Source organism: Ziziphus jujuba, chromosome 10, assembly GCF_031755915.1.
Source record: "Ziziphus jujuba cultivar Dongzao chromosome 10, ASM3175591v1".
Lineage (NCBI taxonomy): Eukaryota > Viridiplantae > Streptophyta > Magnoliopsida > Rosales > Rhamnaceae > Ziziphus > Ziziphus jujuba.
In genome coordinates, this window is record NC_083388.1 from 2,591,938 (window position 1) to 2,613,011 (window position 21,074).

The window sequence follows — 21,074 nt, forward strand, 5'->3', positions numbered from 1 at the left end:
TGCATGGTTGTGAAGTACTCATCGATACGAGTCCGTAGACTAGCGGCACGTCCGATTTGGACATGTGGTTTGAAAGTTATGAACCTGTAGAGTTTTTCAAATACTGTATTATTTTAATATTATTTTTTAAACGTGTAACGATGTGCCACGTGTGACTTAATAAATGTGACCATGTGTCACCATGTTGAGATGCCACATGTCAACCATGCTTAATACCATATTATTTTATTATTGTTATTTTATATAATAATATTATTTTGTTATTATTTAATTATTTCTTTTATTTTCTTTTTCTTTCTTTTTCTTTTCTTTTTTTTTTTCTTTTCCCCCACGTGAGAAAAAAGGGTCATGGGCCCCTTCCCCTTCTTCTTCTTCTTCTTCTTCTTCTTCTTTCTTTCTTTCCTTCTTTCTTCCTTCCCACCGGCCATCTCTCTCTCTCTCCCGTGTTCATCTTTCTCCGGCTACCACAAGCCACACGCACCAGCCACCGTCCAAGACCACACGCTGGCAAGCTCACCAGCCAAATTTGGCGGCCGGCCGGCCGGCGACGGGCCCAGATCAGGCCGGTGAAGTCGGCAGTGGTGGGTTGAATTTTTCTGGCGATTCTCGCTGTTTCCTACCAGCCCAATCCAAATTACCACCCCTTTCCCCCTATTTTGGGTCCTCTGAGTTCAATTATGGTCTCCAATCATTTAAATTCGAAGTGGTTCGTGAGATACGAGGAGATCAAGATCGGCCGAAACTTTCTGGCCAAATTCCAGCCACCGCCGGTCGAATTGAGCTCAATGGAGGTCGGTAATGTGATCCTCATCTCACAAGCTTTCCATAGATATATAATTTGTCAATTTTGGTTAACGTTTGTGTTAGACCCCTCGAGTACCAGGTATTATTTACCTGAATAAAATATTAATTTATTTGACTGTGTGTGAATTGTGTTCTAGGAGCATGGGTGAGTCGTGGAATTGATCCCATGGAGGATCTTGGTTTAATTGCGTGCTCCAGGTGAGTGACCCACCTTCAAATTAATTTCGGAAATTAAATTTGTGAATATTTGTGTGAATTGAATATTTGAAATTGATATTTTATGTGCCAAATATTTAGTGGTTTTATTTGTGAAAATTTGATGCCCAATTGAGTGAATCAAAATATTTATATATTAAAAAATATTTTGATTCAAGAATTTTATGAAATTGAATTGAAATTATTAATTATTAAATTAATTTGTTGGAATATTTCATAATTGAATATTTCCAAAATATGTTTATGTGTTCGATATCATGAGAATTTCTATCTAGAATGGTATTGCTAATTCATAATGTTTTTAATATACGTTTTGGTGCCAAAAGAATATATTTGGAAATTTAAAGAAATTGTGGTTTGATTTATTGTAATTACTGCTATGGTTATTAGTTTTAAAAATTGTTTTGGGGTATAACATAATATAAATATATATATATATATATATATATATGTGTGTTCGAATAATTTGGCTTATATACCATTTGATTGAATGTTTGGATTATGCATATAAAAATATTTGCCTTATTAAATATGAGTTGTCATTTTATGTAAGGTTTGACAATGTATTAAATGGCTTTATATTCTAATAAGTTCATAAGTGAACTTGGAGTAGTTAAATATTTTGGTATTTAAATTGAGATTTTAAATCATTTTGGAAACTATTTGGTTTGAGAAATCATATTGAAAATCATATAATTTTAAGCACGATCAAATATTTTATAATTTTATATGCTTAAAATTGGTTTATGGTGAATATATTTCACTGTGGTATTTCTGGTTTTCGTATGAAATGATATTTTGAGATTTTGAAATATTTGAACAAGCGGTTGATCTTGACAATTAAATTATGATTATGATACAGTAGGATACTGTATCGGTTATTTTAATCGATGTACCATATAGTACCAGAGTTTGGTCCAGTATTATATTACAGCGTGCTGGATTTACCACGGTGCCGTGTGGTTGGTTTCATCCAATGGTTATCTATTATTACCACGGACTGTGAGGTCGGGTTCATCCGACTGTTTTAGTATTATTACCACAGTGCCGTGAGGTTGGTATCATCCAACGGTTTATTATTGCCTTGAAACTGACACGTATTAATGGATCATAACAGATAAATTTCAAATTAAATAAATTAAACCGAAAATAATATGATTAATAATCGTATTAAATAGATTAATCTAATTATAATTCGAACACATTTATAATAAATCTAAATTTATTTATTTTATATTATTTATAAATTATATGGTAATATCATTATCCAAATTATCATTCCTATATGAAAAGAAGGGAACGAGAGATTTTAAAGGGATAAGGAGGAAGAGGCTAATTAGTACATCGTTTTTAGACTTTTTAATATATTTTATTTTATAACTGGGTCACATCGGTCAACTCCATTTGTGTAGGTGACAGAGAAAATTTCAACACAACTTTTTCAAAAAATTGGGAGGATAATTGGCGCCTAATTTCTTTTTTCCTTTTTTTCTTTTTTTTTTTAGGGACAATTGTGGACGAGTGAAGCGTGATACTGTCTATGATAATGGAAATTATCTAGAATTTGTTGTCATTGTAGGGATACCTTCAATGATAATAGAAATTTTGCAACCGTAGCGTTTCATTTTTATTTATATTTGATTTTTAATGTTAACTGTTGATTGCTAATTCAATAGTTATTGCTAATTCAATAGTTAAGATCAATTAAATAACAAAAAATTAATAATAAAAAATAAATAAATTCAATTTACACGCTTTGAGATATACTTACAGTGTTAAAAAAAACATTCAGTGTTAAAAAAAACATTCAACTAAAACAATCAAAGAATCCAAACTTATGGGGCAGATCTATGAATACAAGAAGAAATAAAGTTTTTTTTGAAATAATTTACTGTGCATTACAAAACAGATTTAAATTATCAACCATTGGAGTGAAAGAAAATATTTAAAAAAGAATATGGGTTAAATTAGATTAGTAACATGTAAATCCTTTGTATGGAAAAAAGTTTTGATATTATTAAAGATAAAATTCAACTGCAAGATTCGACAGAGCCTAAAAAGCATTTGATTATGATTTGTAAGCCTATTTATATTGAGCATTCATGTATAAAAGCTGAATTTCTTATAATGAATGGTTATTTAAACTTTAAAAAAGGAATTTGATAAATTTTTTCTTCTTCTTATATAAAATCTGTGGATACCACAACATTTTTTTTTTCTTTTGCGTTTTTAATATGGATCTATTTGTTTCATTTGATTTGTGCTTAAGAAATTTTTACACATTGATCATTAAATTTCAAAGATTCAAGAAATACGTTAAGATCAAAGTTATATAATAGAATTGCATAAAAAGAGAAAGAAAAAAAAAAAATCAAAAGCGGAATGTATTGGGCCTTTTCATATGGTTAAAATAAACTAAAAAGTAAAAACTAAAGGAAGTATTGTATAAGACGTAGTTATACTTGGTTCAACCGGTGATTAATAGTATATAAGTTACACACACAAGTCGAATCTATCATTTTTTCCCATAAACAAAATATTAATTTGGTACATAGTAAAACTCTTATTTGTTATTTTTTTTATTTTTTTATTTTTTACTTACATACACAAATTAGAAATTAGAGGCATATAAATTCTATAGTTTTCAGAACCTTCTCTTACATATGCTTCGTAGCAGTGGATCATAACGCTTAACCCCAATGACAATAAAAAATGAAACAAGGTTTAAAGCATGAAAGATTTCAAGGCTTTTAAGATTAATACAATGCCTTACCACCAAATGCTTCAATGCAAGCGATGGCCCAGAAACCCTTAAATTGATTACTATATCTGAATCGGCAACTTTTAATGGTTCAAGAACTGGATAATTATGCAATAAGGACTCCAAAATCTCTTGGGAGACTGGCATATGATAAGGATTATATATCTTCTTGATTCTACCTTTAATATTCTGTCTATATAAATATTTGTTTGTATCTCTAATAAATATATAATTGTATCTTTATTTGGTATGTATTATTGGTAGCTATGTTGCCATGTAGAAGCTCCGTAATTGTATTTAAATCATGACTCTAATACAATGAGATATATGACATTTATTCATATTTCACTCTCATCTTTAGTGCATATACCAAACGAAGCATCTGAGAGGCTTAAACGGAAAGGCCGACTTCGTTTGAGTAAGGAATATTTATCATTAGGGGGCAATGTATTACGTCTAGTGCCAAGATCTAACAAGTCCAATTCAAGAATTTAAACTCTCTTTTTCATGGCAATATATAAGCTAACCAATAATATTGGAAGTTGAACAACTACGACTAAGATTGTAAGATACCCTGAAGCATTTGATGTGGCCACCACGATGCTCATTAATTACAATTAAAATGTAAACTACAATTACAATGTAAACTACAATTACAATGTAATTGTTGTGACTATTAGATATATACATGCCATGAACATCTCCATCGAAGTTGAGGTCCAAATATAACGCCATTCCCGCGAAAGGATATTTGTAGCTGTTGCATCCTTTAGTTGCAATTCAGAAACTATCTTTGCTAGAATTTCTTCTAGCAATTGGTTGATTATATCAAAAATCCAAAATTAAAAAGCTATTGAGATACAAGTATATATTAAAGAGAAAAAAAAAATTGATATTACACAGACAGGAATACCTTTTTCTTTGCAAATGGACAACCATGAAGCGTATTCTTCTTCATTATGAATTAAACATATTACGGCTATTTCTGATTTACATATACATAATACATATATTCATCACCAAAAAGAACATATGCATAACGCCACATAAAAGTTACCATTTCAGTTTTATTTATGTAGTTTTTAATTTCCTTTTTCGACTTCAACGCATTAAAAAAATAAAAAAAAAATTTGAACATGTTAAATGAAAATTGGGATGGGAAAATTCTATGTTGTATACATAAGACCTCATTGGATAAGTGCATTGTCACACGAATATATAGGTGTCTAATATAAGAGTAAGAAGGAAAAAAAAATATTATACATGATAAAATAAAAATAATTATTTCTTAAATTTTTCAAAGACTATAAATAACAAATAAAAACTCTCCTAGTATAATAAAATATTATAGATTAAGCCCTGAAAATTCTTCTTTCACCAAAAAAAAAAAAAAAAAAAAGGAAAGAAAAAGCACTAATGTATTATTTTATTTTAGTTTTGATAATAATAACTTTAGATTACAAAAATCATTTTAATTCTAATAATTCTAATATACGTATACATATAAAATCAATTATAATTATTCATTTTTCATTTCAAAAGAAATTATTTATTTATTTTGTAATTTTAATGATATTTATTTTAAATAAATATATAAATTTCGTATGTAATGATTCAATATCAATCAAATATCTTATAGTACTTTCGTATTCATAAGATTTTATATATACATTTTTTTTAATGAAAATATTTAACATAATAATAATAATAATAATAATAATAATTATAATCATAATAATAATAATGGTGATTTAGTAACGAGGAAATTGAGCAAGACTGCTTAAAGAGTAAGCTGGACGACCCACCGCAACAATATAAATGTCATCTCCTTTCTCGCCCTTTCCCTCTCCTAACTTCCCCTTTCATTTTGAACTTACAACTTCTCTTTCTATCTGGGTATTCCTCTGATTCTCTCTCTCTCTCTCTCTTTCTCTCTCTCTCTCTCTGCTTTTATATTTTTCTTTATCCTTTTCTTTGGCATGTTAATCCAAAAGTTTATGCTACTGAAACTGTGATTTGGGTACTTTCTTTTTTATATGTTACAGTTTGTGAGTTACAATGTCGACTTTCGGAACCGCCACGCCTGGGAATCCCAACCCTAATAATTCAATTGAGGTATCTATTTTTTGTTTTATTTTGTGTTTTTTTTTTTGTTTTTTTTTTCAATTCGCTCTCTGTCTTTTTCTCTTTCTTTTTTTCGTTTCTAAAATTCGTAAAATGATTCTTTCAACCATGTTATTGACAGAGTTTTCTCTATGTCAGAGTACTAAGAAATCTATTTTTAATTTTGATTGTATTCTTTTTTTGGGACCTTGGGTTTAATGGTGTGGTTGAAACTTGAAATTGCTGTAGCCCATTTGATTTTATATTTTATCCTCCGGGTTTTTTTATTTTTATTTTTATTTTTTTTATGTATAATTCTTTTTAGCCTTCAATTCCTTAGAATGGGCTCTAGTTTTCGTGGAAGAAAAAGAATTTTTTTTATTTTTTTATTTGATGGATATATTAAAATGTTCTTTCATTGTTGAGGAATTTCCTCTTCAACTTTTACCCATATTTTTGCAATTCTAGCTATGTTTGATTCATGGATTGGGCTTTGCTGCTGGAATATTGTTTCTGTGATTACTATTGATTGCTTCTTTAACATTTCTTATTTGGAAGCGCATATTTTATGGTTTCTATTCCTCTTTGATTGTTTAGTTTAGTTGATTTTGAATAAGTACTCTTCAGATTAAAGTGTTATATGGAATGCTTTTGATTTCAGGTTGCCCAACCTCCTAGTGATTCTGTTTCAAGCCTTAGTTTTAGTCCCAAGGCCAATTACCTCGTTGCTACCTCATGGGACAATCAGGTTTGTTCTCATACCCTTATTCCTTGAGCAGCTTGTTCTGTCGCATTGCCTTTCTAGATTTCCTCTCTTCATGTTTATTTGTTGTTTTTTGGTCTTCTTGAAGTCATATTTTATTAGATATTTGTGATTGTAGGTACGGTGTTGGGAGATTATGCGGAGTGGGAATGCTGTTGGCAGTACACCCAAGGCTTCAATATCTCATGACCATCCAGTAATGGATTTTAAGTTCATAATGCTTCCTTTTTATTTTTCCATTTCCCTCCTTTCTTAGGCTAAAATGGCAACAACTGTCTTGTATTTTCTGCAAGGTTTTGTGCTCTGCTTGGAAGGACGATGGGACAACTGTCTTCTCTGGAGGCTGTGATAAGCAGGCGAAGATGTGGCCTTTACTGTCTGGCGGTCAACCAATGACAGTTGCCATGCATGATGCACCCATCAAAGAACTTGCTTGGATCCCAGAGATGAATCTTTTGGTCACAGGAAGCTGGGATAAGACCATGAAGTAAAGAATTGACTTTCTTTTCCTATCCTTCATATGATGATCTGCAACTTTATGGATTCTAATGCATGACTGCATGTCATCTCTTGATTTCGGGTGAAATACAGATTATTGCTTTGTGATAAATTTTTGCAGAATCTATTACACCCTGATATTGGTGGTTAATATGTATGTTTTCAGAGAAAGTACTCGATAATGCACATGATAACTTCTGCATTAGATTCCTTTCTTAAAGATATAGAAAAATTGAGTGGCTCTGTAATATATGAACAAGGAATAATGTTTTCTTTCCCGAGGAACTTTTGTTCTAAATTATCGGATGTGGCTGATTTATATTCTACATGTGTATTCCCTACTATTATCACATATATTATCATGCCTATGCTTACATATCAATTTTTGTCCATAAAGATGCATATTGTATGTATTGTTTATCATAAGATACTAATGATAATTCTTATTCCTCTAAATTTTGAGATTCTTCTTTGAATTATCGTGCCTAATTTTTTAGGTATTGGGATACTAGACAACCAAATGCTGTTCATACTCAAGTACTTCCTGATCGCTGTTATGCATTAACAGTTAGATACCCGCTGATGGTTGTTGGCACTGCAGATAGGAGTCTTGTAGTCTTTAACTTGCAAAACCCACAGGTAACCTTTTTATTTCATTTGATGTCAAAATTTGTTTTTTGAATGATTTAATAGAATTTTTAAAGGGGACAAACATTGTGGTATACTCTAACTTGACACTGATAGCTAAATGGTAATGCTTTTATGGGCTTTATAGTTAGAAAATCTAATGGGAAAGATATTTTCCATAATATCTTTTGATTCTCCATTTTGTTTTTACTAAGATATATTTATTTATAAAAATGCTATTGGCCATAATACAATGCTTCATATTCAGTTTTTCATTGTTAGAATGCTTATAGGTTGAGTTAATAGATGCTGACGTTCACATCTTTTCCCATTCATATTTTTAAATTTCTATTGATTGATTAAAATGCTTGCAGACTGAATTCAAGAGAATCACTTCGCCACTGAAGTATCAGACCAGATGTGTTGCTGCTTTTCCTGATCAGCAGGGTTTCTTGGTATGTGCGGTTTTTGTTGTCTTTCATTTTGTTGTTTGAAGAGCTGTTGCTTGATAGATGATTTGCTTTGGTAAACTAGATCAATTTATGGATATTATTTTGATTATGTTTCCTTTCTAGGTTGGATCAATAGAGGGAAGGGTTGGCGTGCATCATCTAGATGATTCACAACAAAGTAAAAACTTCACTTTCAAATGTCACAGAGATGGCACTGAAATATACTCTGTCAACTCTTTGAACTTCCATCCTGTAAGAATTTCTATTACCATTAATTTTTTTTAAGCAAAAGTAATATTCCTTTTTCCATCATTGTGTCGTGTTATATGGGTCATCTTATGATGGACTAGGTCCTTTTATATAACATGGAAAGAATACAAATGCATCTGAATTCAAGAAAGTTTGGAGGAAATTGTTTCTTGACAGAAGTTAAAGTAATAATAACAAAGAGATGAGACATTGCTTTGCCTATCATCTTTAAATTTACAGTAAAGGTTCATAGGAAATTAGCCCATCTTTTTTTTTTTTTTCCAACATAAGAAATTAATCTTAAAAATGTAGGAGAATTTTTATGAAAATCAATTACTTTCAGGAATCCAGTGGTGTAAAAATCAGATATTTTGTTGTTAATCAGTTGCCATCAGTTCTAATGGCTTAACCCGGTGGGAAGTAGGCCCAACCATGAAGGTCAAACTAGCACAAACAATGAACAGTTAACACTCAGCACATATTTACATCTGTCTAATGACAAAATCAATTTTACGCCTTACATAATAAGATAATAAGTTAGCAGTAGTTGTGCTGGCAGCATTTGAACATGGAACGATTTAGACAGTTGGGCAATGATACGATTTTAAGTTGTCATTAACTCTTAAAACTTATGCCATAAGGAAGTGGACTTTGAACTATGCATATCAATCTAATGCTATTAACGGTTAACAGTTGTCAACCAAACAAGCAGGAAACGTAGGAAAATATTTTGTGATAGGTTGATGATCCAAAAGCAGTTTTCATATGATTTATTTATTTCAAGACTAAGTTTGTATTTTGGTTGATCTGGTATATAGAACAGGAAAATTCTTTCAAACTTAAATTGTAATGTATGGTGTGGTTATATAAACAATGAAAATAAAAGAATAGAAAATCGATGAAAAGAAAAATGAAATAGACTTTTGATGGTGAGTCTGCTGTTTTTTGTGGTTTTGAAAAATATGCTTTAAATTAAAGAGATGTTGTTTGGTTACTTGTTTTTGGAACAAAATAATTGCAACCGTTTTGAGAATCCTTACATGGCTTAATTTCCTTTTTCCTGTTAATCAATAACAACATTAAGGTTCTGCATAGAGGTCATATGAACATTAGTTTAAGAGTAACAAGATTCCAATGTAATACTCTTGGAATGTGAATTTAGTCTAGCATGGAATCCTTTTTGTACTGTGTGCTAGTCATATAATCTTTTTAGATCTAAACAGAAGGCTTATATTCTATTAAAATTTTCTTCCAAGTCACGTTGATTCAATGGTTTTTATCTGGTCATAATGAATCAAATGGAGAGCTTTCTTAGGATGTAGAATATCTAAGGCTTCAAATTTCAAGTTACAAAATTTGATAGTAATGGTGGGTTGCTTCAGGTCGTCTTTTATTTGTTTGATTTACTGGTTGGACTATAAACTCTTATGTTTTCTTCATTTGATCAGTGTTCCTGAGACCATAAATGGCTACTTTTATTTCAGGTGCATCACACTTTTGCAACTGCTGGATCTGATGGTGCCTTTAATTTCTGGGATAAAGACAGTAAACAGAGGCTCAAGGTATTTTAGGATACTTCTAAATTTTACTCACATTTTAAACAATTTTCTTGCTTCTAGTTGGGTCTACTCTTGATACATTCTGAAATGGTTAAAATTCTATTAAAATCAGGAGTCTGTGTTACTGTGTTGTTATGCAAATATTCCATTCTTTGATCTTAGTGATGATGATTCTATTTCCTTGCTCCTAATAGTGTTGAAAACATACTCACTCATTTTATAATTCTTTTTCTTTTTCCGTGCAAAGCTGACATATTTCTAACATCTTTTTAAGCACGTTTAACCAACTATAGTGCATATTATTTTTTCAGGCTATGTCAAGGTGCAGTCAACCAATACCTTGCAGTGCGTTCAACAATGATGGTTCGATATTTGCATACTCAGTATGTCTTCGCTTCATCTTCTTAATCCCCAATTTAGACAGTTTAAGAATTGTTTTGTCTATGCTTTCTTACGCCATATTTGATTTCCTCAGTTGAAGATGGTTTCTACTCACATGCAAAACATGTAAAACATCAGTATATTGGTGTATTTTTAATTCTCTCTCAAAAATCAGTATCTTTCATAATCATGAGAAGTATATGGTATTAGAATTCTCTCCCTCTCTCTCCCTCTCAGATCAATACCTTTCAGAAAAATCAGAAATAACTTGTTGTAAAATGTAAATAAGTTACAAGGACTTTCATATTATAGAATAAGATGTGAAAACTCTTCCATCATCTCTGTATTCCCCGTATGATATGGAAAATTCTCTTGCATGTCTTATTATTGTTGCCAAATTTTTAATGGTGATAAGGATTCGATCTGTGTTTAGACTTTTTATTTTAGGACTTGATCCTATGTGGGTAGGATATTTGTTCCCTGTTCTTTTTGTTTGTGTGTGAGTGGCTAAGTTGGAATTTGAGAAAGATGGATCTTATTTATTCTTGATTCTTTACAGGTGTGTTATGATTGGAGCAAGGGTGCAGAAAATCACAATCCAGCAAGTGCAAAGAACTATATTTTCCTGCACTTGCCACAGGTACCCTTTTTTTTTTTTTTTTTTTTATGTGAACCAAATTATTTGTAAATTATTTTTAATCGGACACCATTGTGAGAAGTGCAACCATATATTTCTGTCTTCTGGGATGCAGGAAAGTGAGGTTAAAGGCAAGCCAAGAGTTGGTACTAGTGGGAGAAAGTGAAGTTGATGGTTTTGATATCACCAGTAGATTTGATTTGATTTTAATTTTGGTGTGTATGCATGGATAGAAAATGTTTTCCCCTTTGCCAGTTAGAGATTAATAGGACGAGGGTTCTTGTTCTTAGACAGAAACTTTAGGTAAATGGACTTTGGTCATTGTGTTTATATCCCATTTGTGATGTTTTCGGCCACAAAGTTTCATGTTTCACCTTCATGTGCATAGAGTCCATTTGATTTACCACTCAAGTTCTGTTTTTCAGATTCATATTTCTCTCCAAGTTAGAGTGATATTCTTATTAATTTATTATGTTTTGAGAAGTTGCTAATATGCTGCTAAGAGAATGTGACCTTATTATCCATTATGGAATATTTCCTTGGGTGTTTATTGAACTTTAAGAGAGAAACTAACCTAGAAGATAGTTTTGGAAGAGAAATTTAGCCGAACAGCAATGTCTTTTATTCTTTTATATTAGTGGTTTACATTTAGGTAAGGTATCAAATCGATTACCGAACATTCAACTACAATTAACCGAACAAAACAGAGTTTTTCTTTCTTTCTGTTTTGATATGGCAACGATTTTTTCCCCTTTTTTTTTTTTTTTTTTTTTTGTTGGGATATTGTGATTCTGGCCCAAAAGAAAAAACTGGTTGTCATGAATGAATCATGATGATGAGAAAGATTAAATTAGATGTTAATCAAAATGTGGATCTTTCTTGCACAGCACAGGACCCAGGAAGAAGTGTAATGGTTGAATAAATGCAATAGAATATGGCTCGAAAAGTAAATCAAAGCAGAAAAAAGAAATTACATATGCTTTAGGTCAACGGAGGGATTAAATTTATAGTCTTTAACAATTTCCAGTCTGAAATTTTATTTAAACAAATTATAAAAACCATGTCTGAAATATTAGAAAGGTGAAACTTCCCACTCCCTCCTATTTTCCGCTGCCTCTGTGTCCAAGATTCCGCTTGGTAAAAATCCTTCCTCCCGTTTGTAATTAAAGTTTAAAAAAATAAAAAGCATGATGCTGATGTCGACTTTGTAAAAGTTGGTAACTACATGGCAACCTAATTTCAAAATATTTGATAGAGTATTTTTTTTTTTAAAAAAAAAAAATCTCAATGAGTATGATTTAACCTTTTTATAATTTGTTTTAATTATATTTTTATAAAAATATGTGAGGTTTTCCTTTTTTTGGTAAACAAAATATGTGATGGTTAATGGAGGCAAAATGTTATTATCCTTGATTATATTTACGTAAAATATATAATAATTTACCTATGATTTTTTTTTTTTAATATACGCATAAAAAATAGTAATATTGTAAGGGCGGTAATATTATTATTATGTTCGATTTCAAATTTTCCACTGAGTTTTTTTTTAATAATAATAATAAAAAAATAATAAACACCTATTTTTTATCCATGTTACCGGTTTGAAACACAAAACCTAGGCCCGATGATGATGCAAGTGGCTATGGCTCTAAAGCCGCCATCCTTCCGTATCCTCAGAAAAAACCCACAACGCTTCCGTACATCCCCCACCCGAATCCGTTATGCTTCTCTTTCCGTTTGGGCTTCCACAGAAAGTTTGGCCGACCCTCCACCTTCCCTTTTCCTTGGTTACTCCACGAGAACCGATTTTCCAATTCTCCATCAGGTATTTTCTTTTCTTTTATATATATATATATATAGATATATATGGATCGATTTTGATGCTAAATCTAATTAAATTATTCAGAATTTTTTTTTTCCTCCCCCTTCCTGTGTCTGAATTAGCTCCCTCTGTTTTGTTTGTAATTATAAAAGAAGTCATCTTGGTTTCACAGGCTGCTGTAAATGTCGAAAATCATATGGGAGATCCATAAAAGTTTGCTGTTCGACATATAGTGATTTTCTCTTAAGATTTTTCTAAAATGATTTTGCAGGAAGTCAATGGCTCAAAACTTATCTACCTTGATAATGCTGCGACTTCCCAGAAGCCTAGTGCAGTTTTGAAGGCTATACAATATTACTATGAATCTTATAATTCAAATGTGCATCGTGGAATCCATTATTTAAGGTACTTGTTTATCAGTTGCTGCCAATAATTATTTTTAACCATCATTGTGCTTGTATAGCTAGTAAAAAGTAGATCTTTTTCATCAGTATCAGTGAGACAATGGTCACCATAAGGGAAACAGTTTACTATATTTTCTTACTCTCTTTTGCTATTCTTTGTTATTCAAATAGTGCAAGGGCAACAGAAGAGTATGAGTTGGCCAGAAAGAAGGTTGCATCTTTTATCAATGCATCAGATTCTAGAGAGATTATTTTTACAAGGAATGCTACAGAAGCTATCAATCTATTCGCTTTGTCATGGGGCCTCCAAAACTTAAAGCAAGGAGATGAGGTGCATTTTATTTGTGTTCTTTTATCTTTTAAGTTTTTTATTTTTTGTTTTTTTGTATTGTTGATTATGTGACTTTAAAATGGTTAAGTGTTATATTAATAAAGGATAGTGGTTTTCCTAATAACTTATATGATATTAACATGACAATATGCATTGAAAAGATAAAGATTAAGTTGGCATGACGTAGATCAATGAGTCAGATGTCTGAAGCAAGGCCATGTAGTGTTATACAACTGCATAAGGTCATATTTTTCCAATGTGCATTTTCTAGCACCTAGTGTATGTACAGGAATGGAAAATTTGATTTATTCAGCTATATATATATATATATATATATACCCTCAGTTGACAATATAAAAAGGGTGGAGAAAGTTAATATTTTTAGAATATAAGGGAAATATTGGCTTTATCATGACTATATTGATGGGAATTTTCATATTAGTACGATTTGGCAAAAAGAATGTGGCCATTAATATGGACTATATATGAGAATTAGAAATATTGGTGGAAGCTAGTTATAAAAAACTAGCTGTTGGAATAACATCCATCCTTCTCATTGTTTTTTATCGATATCGTTATATATCTTATGGATATTACTGTAAATCTAAATCACCAGTTAATTGTACATATTGTTATTCTAATCCTTGTCTAAACCATGAAACATATACCATTCAAATTTTCACTAATTACTATGAGCTAAAACTAGCTTTTGAGCTTACTTTGAAATGATATTATTATATTCTTATTACATTGTCCTTGAGGGTCTTTTTCCTTCAATCAAATGTAGGAAAGGAAGATACCATATGTATTTACCTTTTTTTTTTTAGTAATTATATTTGATCCTCTAATGTTGTTCTTTTAATCTTGATATTCGAGGTGAGGTGACTACTTTTGACATGCATATCCTACTTGACCTCATGTGTAACATTGTTTTTCTTAGGTCATCCTTACAGTTGCTGAACATCACAGTGTCATTGCTCCAATGCTAGATACAGCCAAAAAGACTGGTGCTGTATTAAAATATGTGAGCTTAAATGAAGATGGAGTTCCAGATGTTAATATGTTCAAACAATTGATGTCCACAAAGACTAAACTTGTAATTGTTCATCATGTCTCAAATATGCTTGGTACGTTATATCTCTGGATGCTTTTTGAATTGTTCATTTCTTGTGTGGTGATTCTTGGCAAGAAGGTTGGTAGATCAGTTGATTCTCCCGGAATTGGTCATCTTTTTTTCTGACTGTAAGGTTATGTGCTCTTGGCTTCTGTATAAGCTATTCTATTATTATTCTTTTTTTTTTTTTTTTTTTTTTTTTCCTTTTGTTTTTGAGACTTGCAACAAACTTGGTTCCATAGTTATGCTCAAGTAAAGAAGCTTATTTTTCATGTTTCTGAGTTTTAGTTATATTTTTGGCTCATTATTGATTAAATTTTGTATTTAAAATTTTGAATCAAAGAGATAAATTTATAAATAACATGCACATACTTATGTATGTATATATATATATATGTATTTACTTTACTGTAGGTTCTGCTCTTCCAATCGAAGATGTTGTAGTTTGGGCTCATGATGTTGGGGCAATAGTGCTTGTAGATGCTTGTCAGAGTGTTCCACACATGGTGGTTGATGTCCAGAAAATTAATGCTGATTTTCTTGTTGCTTCTTCTCACAAGGTTAGGGTACTGCCTTATTTTCTGAAATCTTAACCTCATGGCAAGTATATCAATTTAAGGAAATGCTTCAGATGTGTGGGCCTACAGGCATCGGATTCCTATACGGCAAGTACCATCACTTGTCTGCCATGCCTCCAGTTTTAGGTAATTTACTTTATTTTGAAGTTGAATGGAAACCTGCATCTTGAAAGTTCAATTATTGTTCTTTTGTGTATTTATCTTTGCAGTGGTATGGTTATGGCTTTTATATGTATGAGTTGAAACTTATTCTAATATATATTTTCCCTTCTCTAGGTGGTGGAGAAATGGTTGCAGATGTATTTCTAGATCATTATACATATGCAGATCCTCCATCCAGGTTGGTAAATTTGTTTGTTTGAGCAAGTTATATTATTAAATCTGGTGTACTTTTGTTTATTGTTGCCTTGACCAATACCATTGTAATGGAAAAGTGTGTGATGTACACTTCAAAATATGGGGAAAAATTCTTATGAAAACTTGTAATAAATTTGCTGGAGACGTTTTTCTGTATAGATTTTCACTTGTTTCTCATTTTCTTTTATACATGTGTTCCTTAAATGGATCCATTTGATATTGCTCTGTTTTGTTGCTTGGCAGTGATTTTGGCTTGTATTCATTTTTGTTAACTGTATACTATGTTAGTCTTACATACATAGTTGAACCTGCTTCTTAATGGTTCAAGTTTTTGGGAATGGTAACTTGGCACTTTTATTTGGTGGTAGTAACCCCAGTTAATAAAGTTCACATTATTTACCCCCCAAAAAAAAAAAAAAAAAATTCACATTATAGGTTTGTCGGAAAGTAGTTGGGTAATTTGGCAGGCTACTTCTTAAAATGGGATATCAATCATGTACTCTATTTTTTATTCCTCAGGTTCTTAAAGTATGTATCTCAATAATGTATAACTAATGAGCATGGGATTTCAAGTTTGTTCTTTTGCTATTTGTTTTTCAAGTTTGGACTTTATGATTTATTTTCTCAGTACACTAATATGTGTCATCATATCCATTCCTTTTTAACTCTATCAGGTTTGAGGCTGGAACACCAGCAATTGGAGAAGCAATTGGGTTAGGAGCAGCAATTGATTATCTGTCAGGAATTGGTATGCAACGGATACATGATTATGAGGTTTGTCAAAATTCTTATTGCTTTCTAGTCCTGTTTTTCTCTTACAATATCGAAGCGAGACATTAACCTTGTAAACCGTTAGAGGCAAAGAATATGTGGCACAATACCATGTCATTAATTTAGAAAATTTCTTTCTGACAAGGGAAAGTATAGTTTAAGATTTCCTTGTGATTCAGAATAGGGAAAAGTGCCTATTTGATATGGTTTGGTCTTCCATATATACTTGCCCAACATGCTACTGTCAAATTGTTGTAGATGGTAATGGGTTATATCCTCCAAGGAAATCATGGGTAAATTAACAAAAATAGTTTCCTTAGCTTAGCTTTATTGGTGATATGTGTAGGGAAATATTTTGTACTTTACAATATGCTTGCATAGGATTTTATACAAATATACCAAATTAGACACAACTTTTAGTCTTAAAACATTAAATCTCGTTTGTCTGCAAACTTTGTTTATACAGGTAGAGTTGGCAAAATATTTATATGAAAGCCTCGGTACCGTTCCCGGTATCAGAATCTATGGTCCAGCACCTTCAGAGAATGTCTATCGTGCTGCCCTTTGTTCATTCAACGTTGAAAATATTCACCCTACAGATATTGCAACTTTTCTTGACCAACAGGTATGTACAAAGATAAGGATTTCTAGTGTGATAGAATTGGAAAGTTCTTTCTTTTACTGTTGCAAAAAGGATTTTGAAGTGGCTACTATGGTTTCAGCATGGTGTGGCAATCAGGTCCGGTCACCACTGTGCACAACCCCTCCATCGCGTTTTAGATGTCAATGCCAGTGCACGAGCAAGTCTCTACTTCTATAACACCAGAGAGGAAATCGACAACTTTATTCACGCCCTCAATGACACAGTCAGCTTCTTCAATTCCTTCAAGTAGTTCAATTTTCTGGTACCAGCATAAAGTAAATTTCTTATCAGCTGTGCTGAATTGTTAGTTTATATGAGTATTATTAGTTTCAGCAGTCGTTCTACAGTGTGGACCGGTTCACATGCGGACCACACCAAAGCCGATGCTTTTTATGTTTAGGTGTGGTCCGCATTCCGACCAATCCACACCATAGAATTTCCCTTAATTTCAGTGTTACTTAGGTATTATTATTTTGGTTATAATAATTTTTCTTGTTGTCTTTAAGCGATTGCAGTATGTTTATTAGTATTCATGTTAATAAATAAACTTCGTAGACACTAAAATTTTGACATGACGTACATTAAAATATAATTTATTAAGATAATTTTCAAGAAAATTTATTGCAGAAATAGTTAAATTTAATATGGATATCAAAATCTATTAGAATGACAAATTTATTTTAAAGAGAAAATCAAATTGACACACAATTACAAATTAGTCATTATTTAGAGTTATTCCTTGTTTAGAACCATTAAATAAAAATAAAATTTATCTAATTATCACCAAGTTTCATTTTTCTTAACCAAAAAGCACCCAAAAAAAAAAATTTAAAAAAAAATTCCTTTTTGATCTTTCATAATCACTAAAATTAGTTATTTTTTTTATTTGGTTAGATAGAAAGTGAAACCTGCTAATAGGCGGACAGAAAAGCAGAAGCATGTGATTATTAACAAAATGCATGGCCTGAAAGTCTTTCCACTTGGGGATTGAAGTTTGTTGCAAAGTCTCATAGTTTACAATGCTGAATTCACTTTTCAGATACTTTTTGTAGTTGGTTTTTCCAATTGCCAATCGAAGGAGAGGAAGAAGTATGTGAAGAGTGAATTCAGCATCGTAAACTATGAGACTTTGCAACAAACTTCAATCCCCAAGTGGAAAGACTCTCATGCCATGCTTTTGTTAATGATCACTGTTTCTGCTTTTCTGTTCTCTTGTTAGCAGGTTTCACTTTCTATATAACCAAACAGGAAAAATTACTAATTTAATGATTATGAAAGACCAAAAAGGAATGTTTTAAATTTTTTTTTTTTTGGGGTGCTTTTTGGTTAAGAAAAATTAAACTTGGTGATAATTGGATATGGTTTTATTTTTATTTAATGGTTCTAAATAAAGAATAACTTTAAATAATGATCAATTTGTGATTGTATGTCAATTTGATTTTTTTTTTTTAAAATAAATTTGTCGTTCTAATAGATCTTGATATCTTAATAAATTTTCTTGAAAATTATCTTTTTAAATTATATTTTAATGTACATCATGTCAAAATTTTATTGTTTACGAAGTTTATTAGCATGAATACTAAGTGATGATGAGTATTTTCATACTCCTATGAAACTTAACAGAAAGACTATTTGACTCTCAAATAATCTGACTGGAGACTAATGTTGTATTAGGGAGGAACAAAAGAATACATAAAACAGAGGCCGAAGTTGCTAAAAAGTTAGTACAAGTGGCATGGAAGAGAATGGATGTGAATGAGATTGGTTAAGAAAAATGCCATTGAGTTTGCCAAGGTTTGAAGCAATATAGTTTTCTATGTATATGTTTGTATTTGAGTAGATAAATGTATAAGGAAATTCCATGTGTGTGTTTTCAACTTTATATAGTTTGCCACCATACATTGTATTCTTTTTCAAGAAATAATGTTAGTCATATACCATCGAAAGTAGTAAAGTATATACTTATTGAATCTCTTCTTTTAAGGAAATCAAACTTCTATTATATATATATAGCACCGGCACAGAAGTATATACAAAATCCAGTTACAATGAATTTTCAATTAAAAGCCATAAAAATGCAATAGACATTAATAAAAAAAGCAAAAACCTAAATATTGAAAAAAGAAAAAGAAAATAGTTAAAAAGAAAAAAGACAATATAACATTAGAATGTAGATAATTAATTTTAACAAAATTAGAAAAATAAGACTCAGAAACTGAAAAATGTACATTGACATTAAAAAAGTTGTTTTTTTCTTTCTACTTAAAATTATAACACATTTTGTATATTTAAATTGTGTGCATGAATTAATGATGAATGTCTTATCAAATTTAATAACTTCGCAACAAAAAATAAAAATAATTTTAGAAATAGGAAATTGAGACACGTATAATTCTATTCGATACACAACATCCGTATATAAGACACGTGCTTTTATCGACACTGAACAAGCTCTGGCTCTAGTTCGAAGACTTGGAACTACCACACTGAAACCGAGCTCGTAATCAAAAGCAAAAACGACATCATTGTCATCGTCGTTCATTGTGATCGTCAAAGCAATAACAATGTCCGACTCCTCGTCCATCGACGTCTTCGATTTCGTGGTGAAAGAAGGGAACGGAATAAAAGCTCTGGTAGTCGACAATGGCTTCCACACCCTCCCTCACCAATACATCCAACCCCTGGAAGAACGATTCCACACCACCACCACCCTCAAAACGGCGTCGCATCAATCCGTACCGGTCATAGACGTCTCCGATTGGGACGATCCTGGAGTCGCAGAATCGATCTGCGAGGCGGCAATCAAGTGGGGTTTCTTCCAGATCGTGAATCATGGAGTGCCATTGGATGTTCTGGACCAAGTCATGGATTCTGCCACTAGGTTTTTCGAATCGCCGATTGAGGAGAGAAAAATGTATCTGAGAGCGAATTCACCATCGGAGACTGTGTGCTTTGCCACGAGCTTCAACCCTCTTGTCGAGAAGGTTATGGAGTGGAAAGACTACCTCACTATGCTTTTCGTGGATGATGACCAAGCTTCTGCATTTTGGCCTCCTGTGTGCAGGTATTTTTCTACTAGATTTTCTCTCTGACCAAACGGTACCCCAAAAAAAAAAAAAAGTATTTTTCTTGCTTTTTGGGTCGGTTTAGTCTAAATTTGATATTTGAAAAAGATAAATATGTCATTATAATTATAATTTCAATAAATTTTTTTCAATGTCTATTTCAATTAATTTTTTTAGAATAAATTTGATATTAAAAGAAAAAATGGAATACTAAATTTTTTCATGAATGACATTATTGAAAAAGAAAAATATTATTGAAATGCAAAGTAAAATATAGCTATTTTTATAACTTGGCAATACTGAATTGTGTTGAATGTTTTCTAGGGAGGAAGCCAGAGAATACATGAAGAGGGTTGAAGTTGTGATCAAAAGGTTACTGCAAGTGCTGTTGAAGAGGATCAATGTGAAGGAAGAGATAGGAAAAGAAACAGAGTACATGTTGATGGGTGCCATGAGGATCAACTTCAACTACTATCCGCCATGTCCCAACCCAGAGCTGGTGGCGGCAATCGGCCGCCACTCCGATGTATCAACAATCACCGTCCTCCTCCAAGATAACACCGGTGGCCTCTATGTTCGCGGTGAAGGCGATAGCTGGATCCATGTACCTCCCATTGATGGAGCATTGGTGATCAACATTGGAGATGTGTTGCAGATAATGAGCAATAACCTCTACAAGAGCGTTGAGCATAGAGCAGTAGCTGATAGAAACAAGAGCAGAATCTCTATCCCTATCTTTGTGAACCCAGGTCCCGATGCACTTATAGGACCTCTACCACAAGTTTTGGAGAATGGTGAAAAACCTATGTATAAACCGATAGTATATTCTGATTACTTCAAACTTTTCTTTAGTAAGCCTCATGATGGTAAGAATGCCATGGAGTTTGTCAAGATTTGAGGCAATACAGATATCTATATCTTTGCATTTGTGACAAAATA

General features: G+C 31.8%; 3 protein-coding genes across 6 annotated transcripts; all 3 read left to right on the forward strand.

Annotated features, from left to right (window-relative positions):
• Positions 1 to 5,527: 5,527 nt before the first annotated feature.
• Positions 5,528 to 11,543, forward strand: LOC107410463 (protein RAE1). 2 transcript variants are annotated; one of them, XM_048469200.2, is made up of 12 exons: positions 5,529 to 5,677; positions 5,827 to 5,896; positions 6,546 to 6,632; positions 6,766 to 6,843; positions 6,941 to 7,134; positions 7,643 to 7,784; positions 8,147 to 8,227; positions 8,348 to 8,476; positions 9,958 to 10,035; positions 10,344 to 10,415; positions 10,973 to 11,053; positions 11,166 to 11,543. In XM_048469200.2, exons 2-12 carry the CDS (start codon positions 5,840 to 5,842, stop codon positions 11,214 to 11,216), a joined length of 1,050 nt encoding a protein of 349 aa, XP_048325157.2. In that variant the 5' UTR covers positions 5,529 to 5,677; positions 5,827 to 5,839; the 3' UTR covers positions 11,217 to 11,543. The 2 variants fall into 2 exon arrangements, with proteins under 2 accessions (XP_048325158.2, XP_048325157.2); XM_048469201.2 differs by lacking the exon at positions 8,348 to 8,476 and having other exon boundaries at positions 5,528 to 5,677.
• A 1,120-nt stretch (positions 11,544 to 12,663) lies between these two features.
• LOC107410482 (cysteine desulfurase 1, chloroplastic) lies at positions 12,664 to 19,040 on the forward strand. 3 transcript variants are annotated; one of them, XM_060811923.1, is made up of 11 exons: positions 12,664 to 12,875; positions 13,144 to 13,277; positions 13,448 to 13,607; positions 14,548 to 14,734; positions 15,136 to 15,281; positions 15,353 to 15,425; positions 15,576 to 15,639; positions 16,331 to 16,430; positions 16,894 to 17,052; positions 17,150 to 17,345; positions 18,745 to 19,040. In XM_060811923.1, the coding sequence occupies exons 1-10, from the start codon at positions 12,675 to 12,677 to the stop codon at positions 17,318 to 17,320; spliced, it is 1,395 nt and encodes a 464-aa protein (XP_060667906.1). In that variant the 5' UTR covers positions 12,664 to 12,674; the 3' UTR covers positions 17,321 to 17,345; positions 18,745 to 19,040. The 3 variants fall into 3 exon arrangements, with proteins under 3 accessions (XP_060667906.1, XP_060667907.1, XP_060667905.1); XM_060811924.1 differs by having other exon boundaries at positions 17,150 to 17,332; XM_060811922.1 differs by lacking the exon at positions 18,745 to 19,040 and having other exon boundaries at positions 17,150 to 17,575.
• Positions 19,041 to 19,519: 479 nt separating this feature from the next.
• On the forward strand, positions 19,520 to 21,050 carry LOC107410478 (feruloyl CoA ortho-hydroxylase F6H1-3). Its single transcript, XM_016017911.4, has 2 exons — positions 19,520 to 20,134; positions 20,460 to 21,050. The coding sequence occupies exons 1-2, from the start codon at positions 19,635 to 19,637 to the stop codon at positions 21,031 to 21,033; spliced, it is 1,074 nt and encodes a 357-aa protein (XP_015873397.3). The 5' UTR covers positions 19,520 to 19,634; the 3' UTR covers positions 21,034 to 21,050.
• Positions 21,051 to 21,074: the final 24 nt, after the last annotated feature.

Coding starts and splice junctions, on each gene's coding strand:
- LOC107410463 (XM_048469200.2), top strand. CDS start 5,840: ATGTCGACTTTCGGAACCGCCACGCCTGGGAATCCCAACCCTAATAAT. Junction 7,785..8,146: donor TTAACTTGCAAAACCCACAG/GTAACCTTTTTA, acceptor AAATGCTTGCAG/ACTGAATTCAAGAGAATCAC. Junction 10,416..10,972: donor GTTCGATATTTGCATACTCA/GTATGTCTTCGC, acceptor GATTCTTTACAG/GTGTGTTATGATTGGAGCAA.
- LOC107410482 (XM_060811923.1), top strand. CDS start 12,675: ATGATGATGCAAGTGGCTATGGCTCTAAAGCCGCCATCCTTCCGTATC. Junction 12,876..13,143: donor ATTTTCCAATTCTCCATCAG/GTATTTTCTTTT, acceptor ATGATTTTGCAG/GAAGTCAATGGCTCAAAACT. Junction 15,282..15,352: donor TTGTTGCTTCTTCTCACAAG/GTTAGGGTACTG, acceptor GAAATGCTTCAG/ATGTGTGGGCCTACAGGCAT.
- LOC107410478 (XM_016017911.4), top strand. CDS start 19,635: ATGTCCGACTCCTCGTCCATCGACGTCTTCGATTTCGTGGTGAAAGAA. Junction 20,135..20,459: donor TTTTGGCCTCCTGTGTGCAG/GTATTTTTCTAC, acceptor AATGTTTTCTAG/GGAGGAAGCCAGAGAATACA.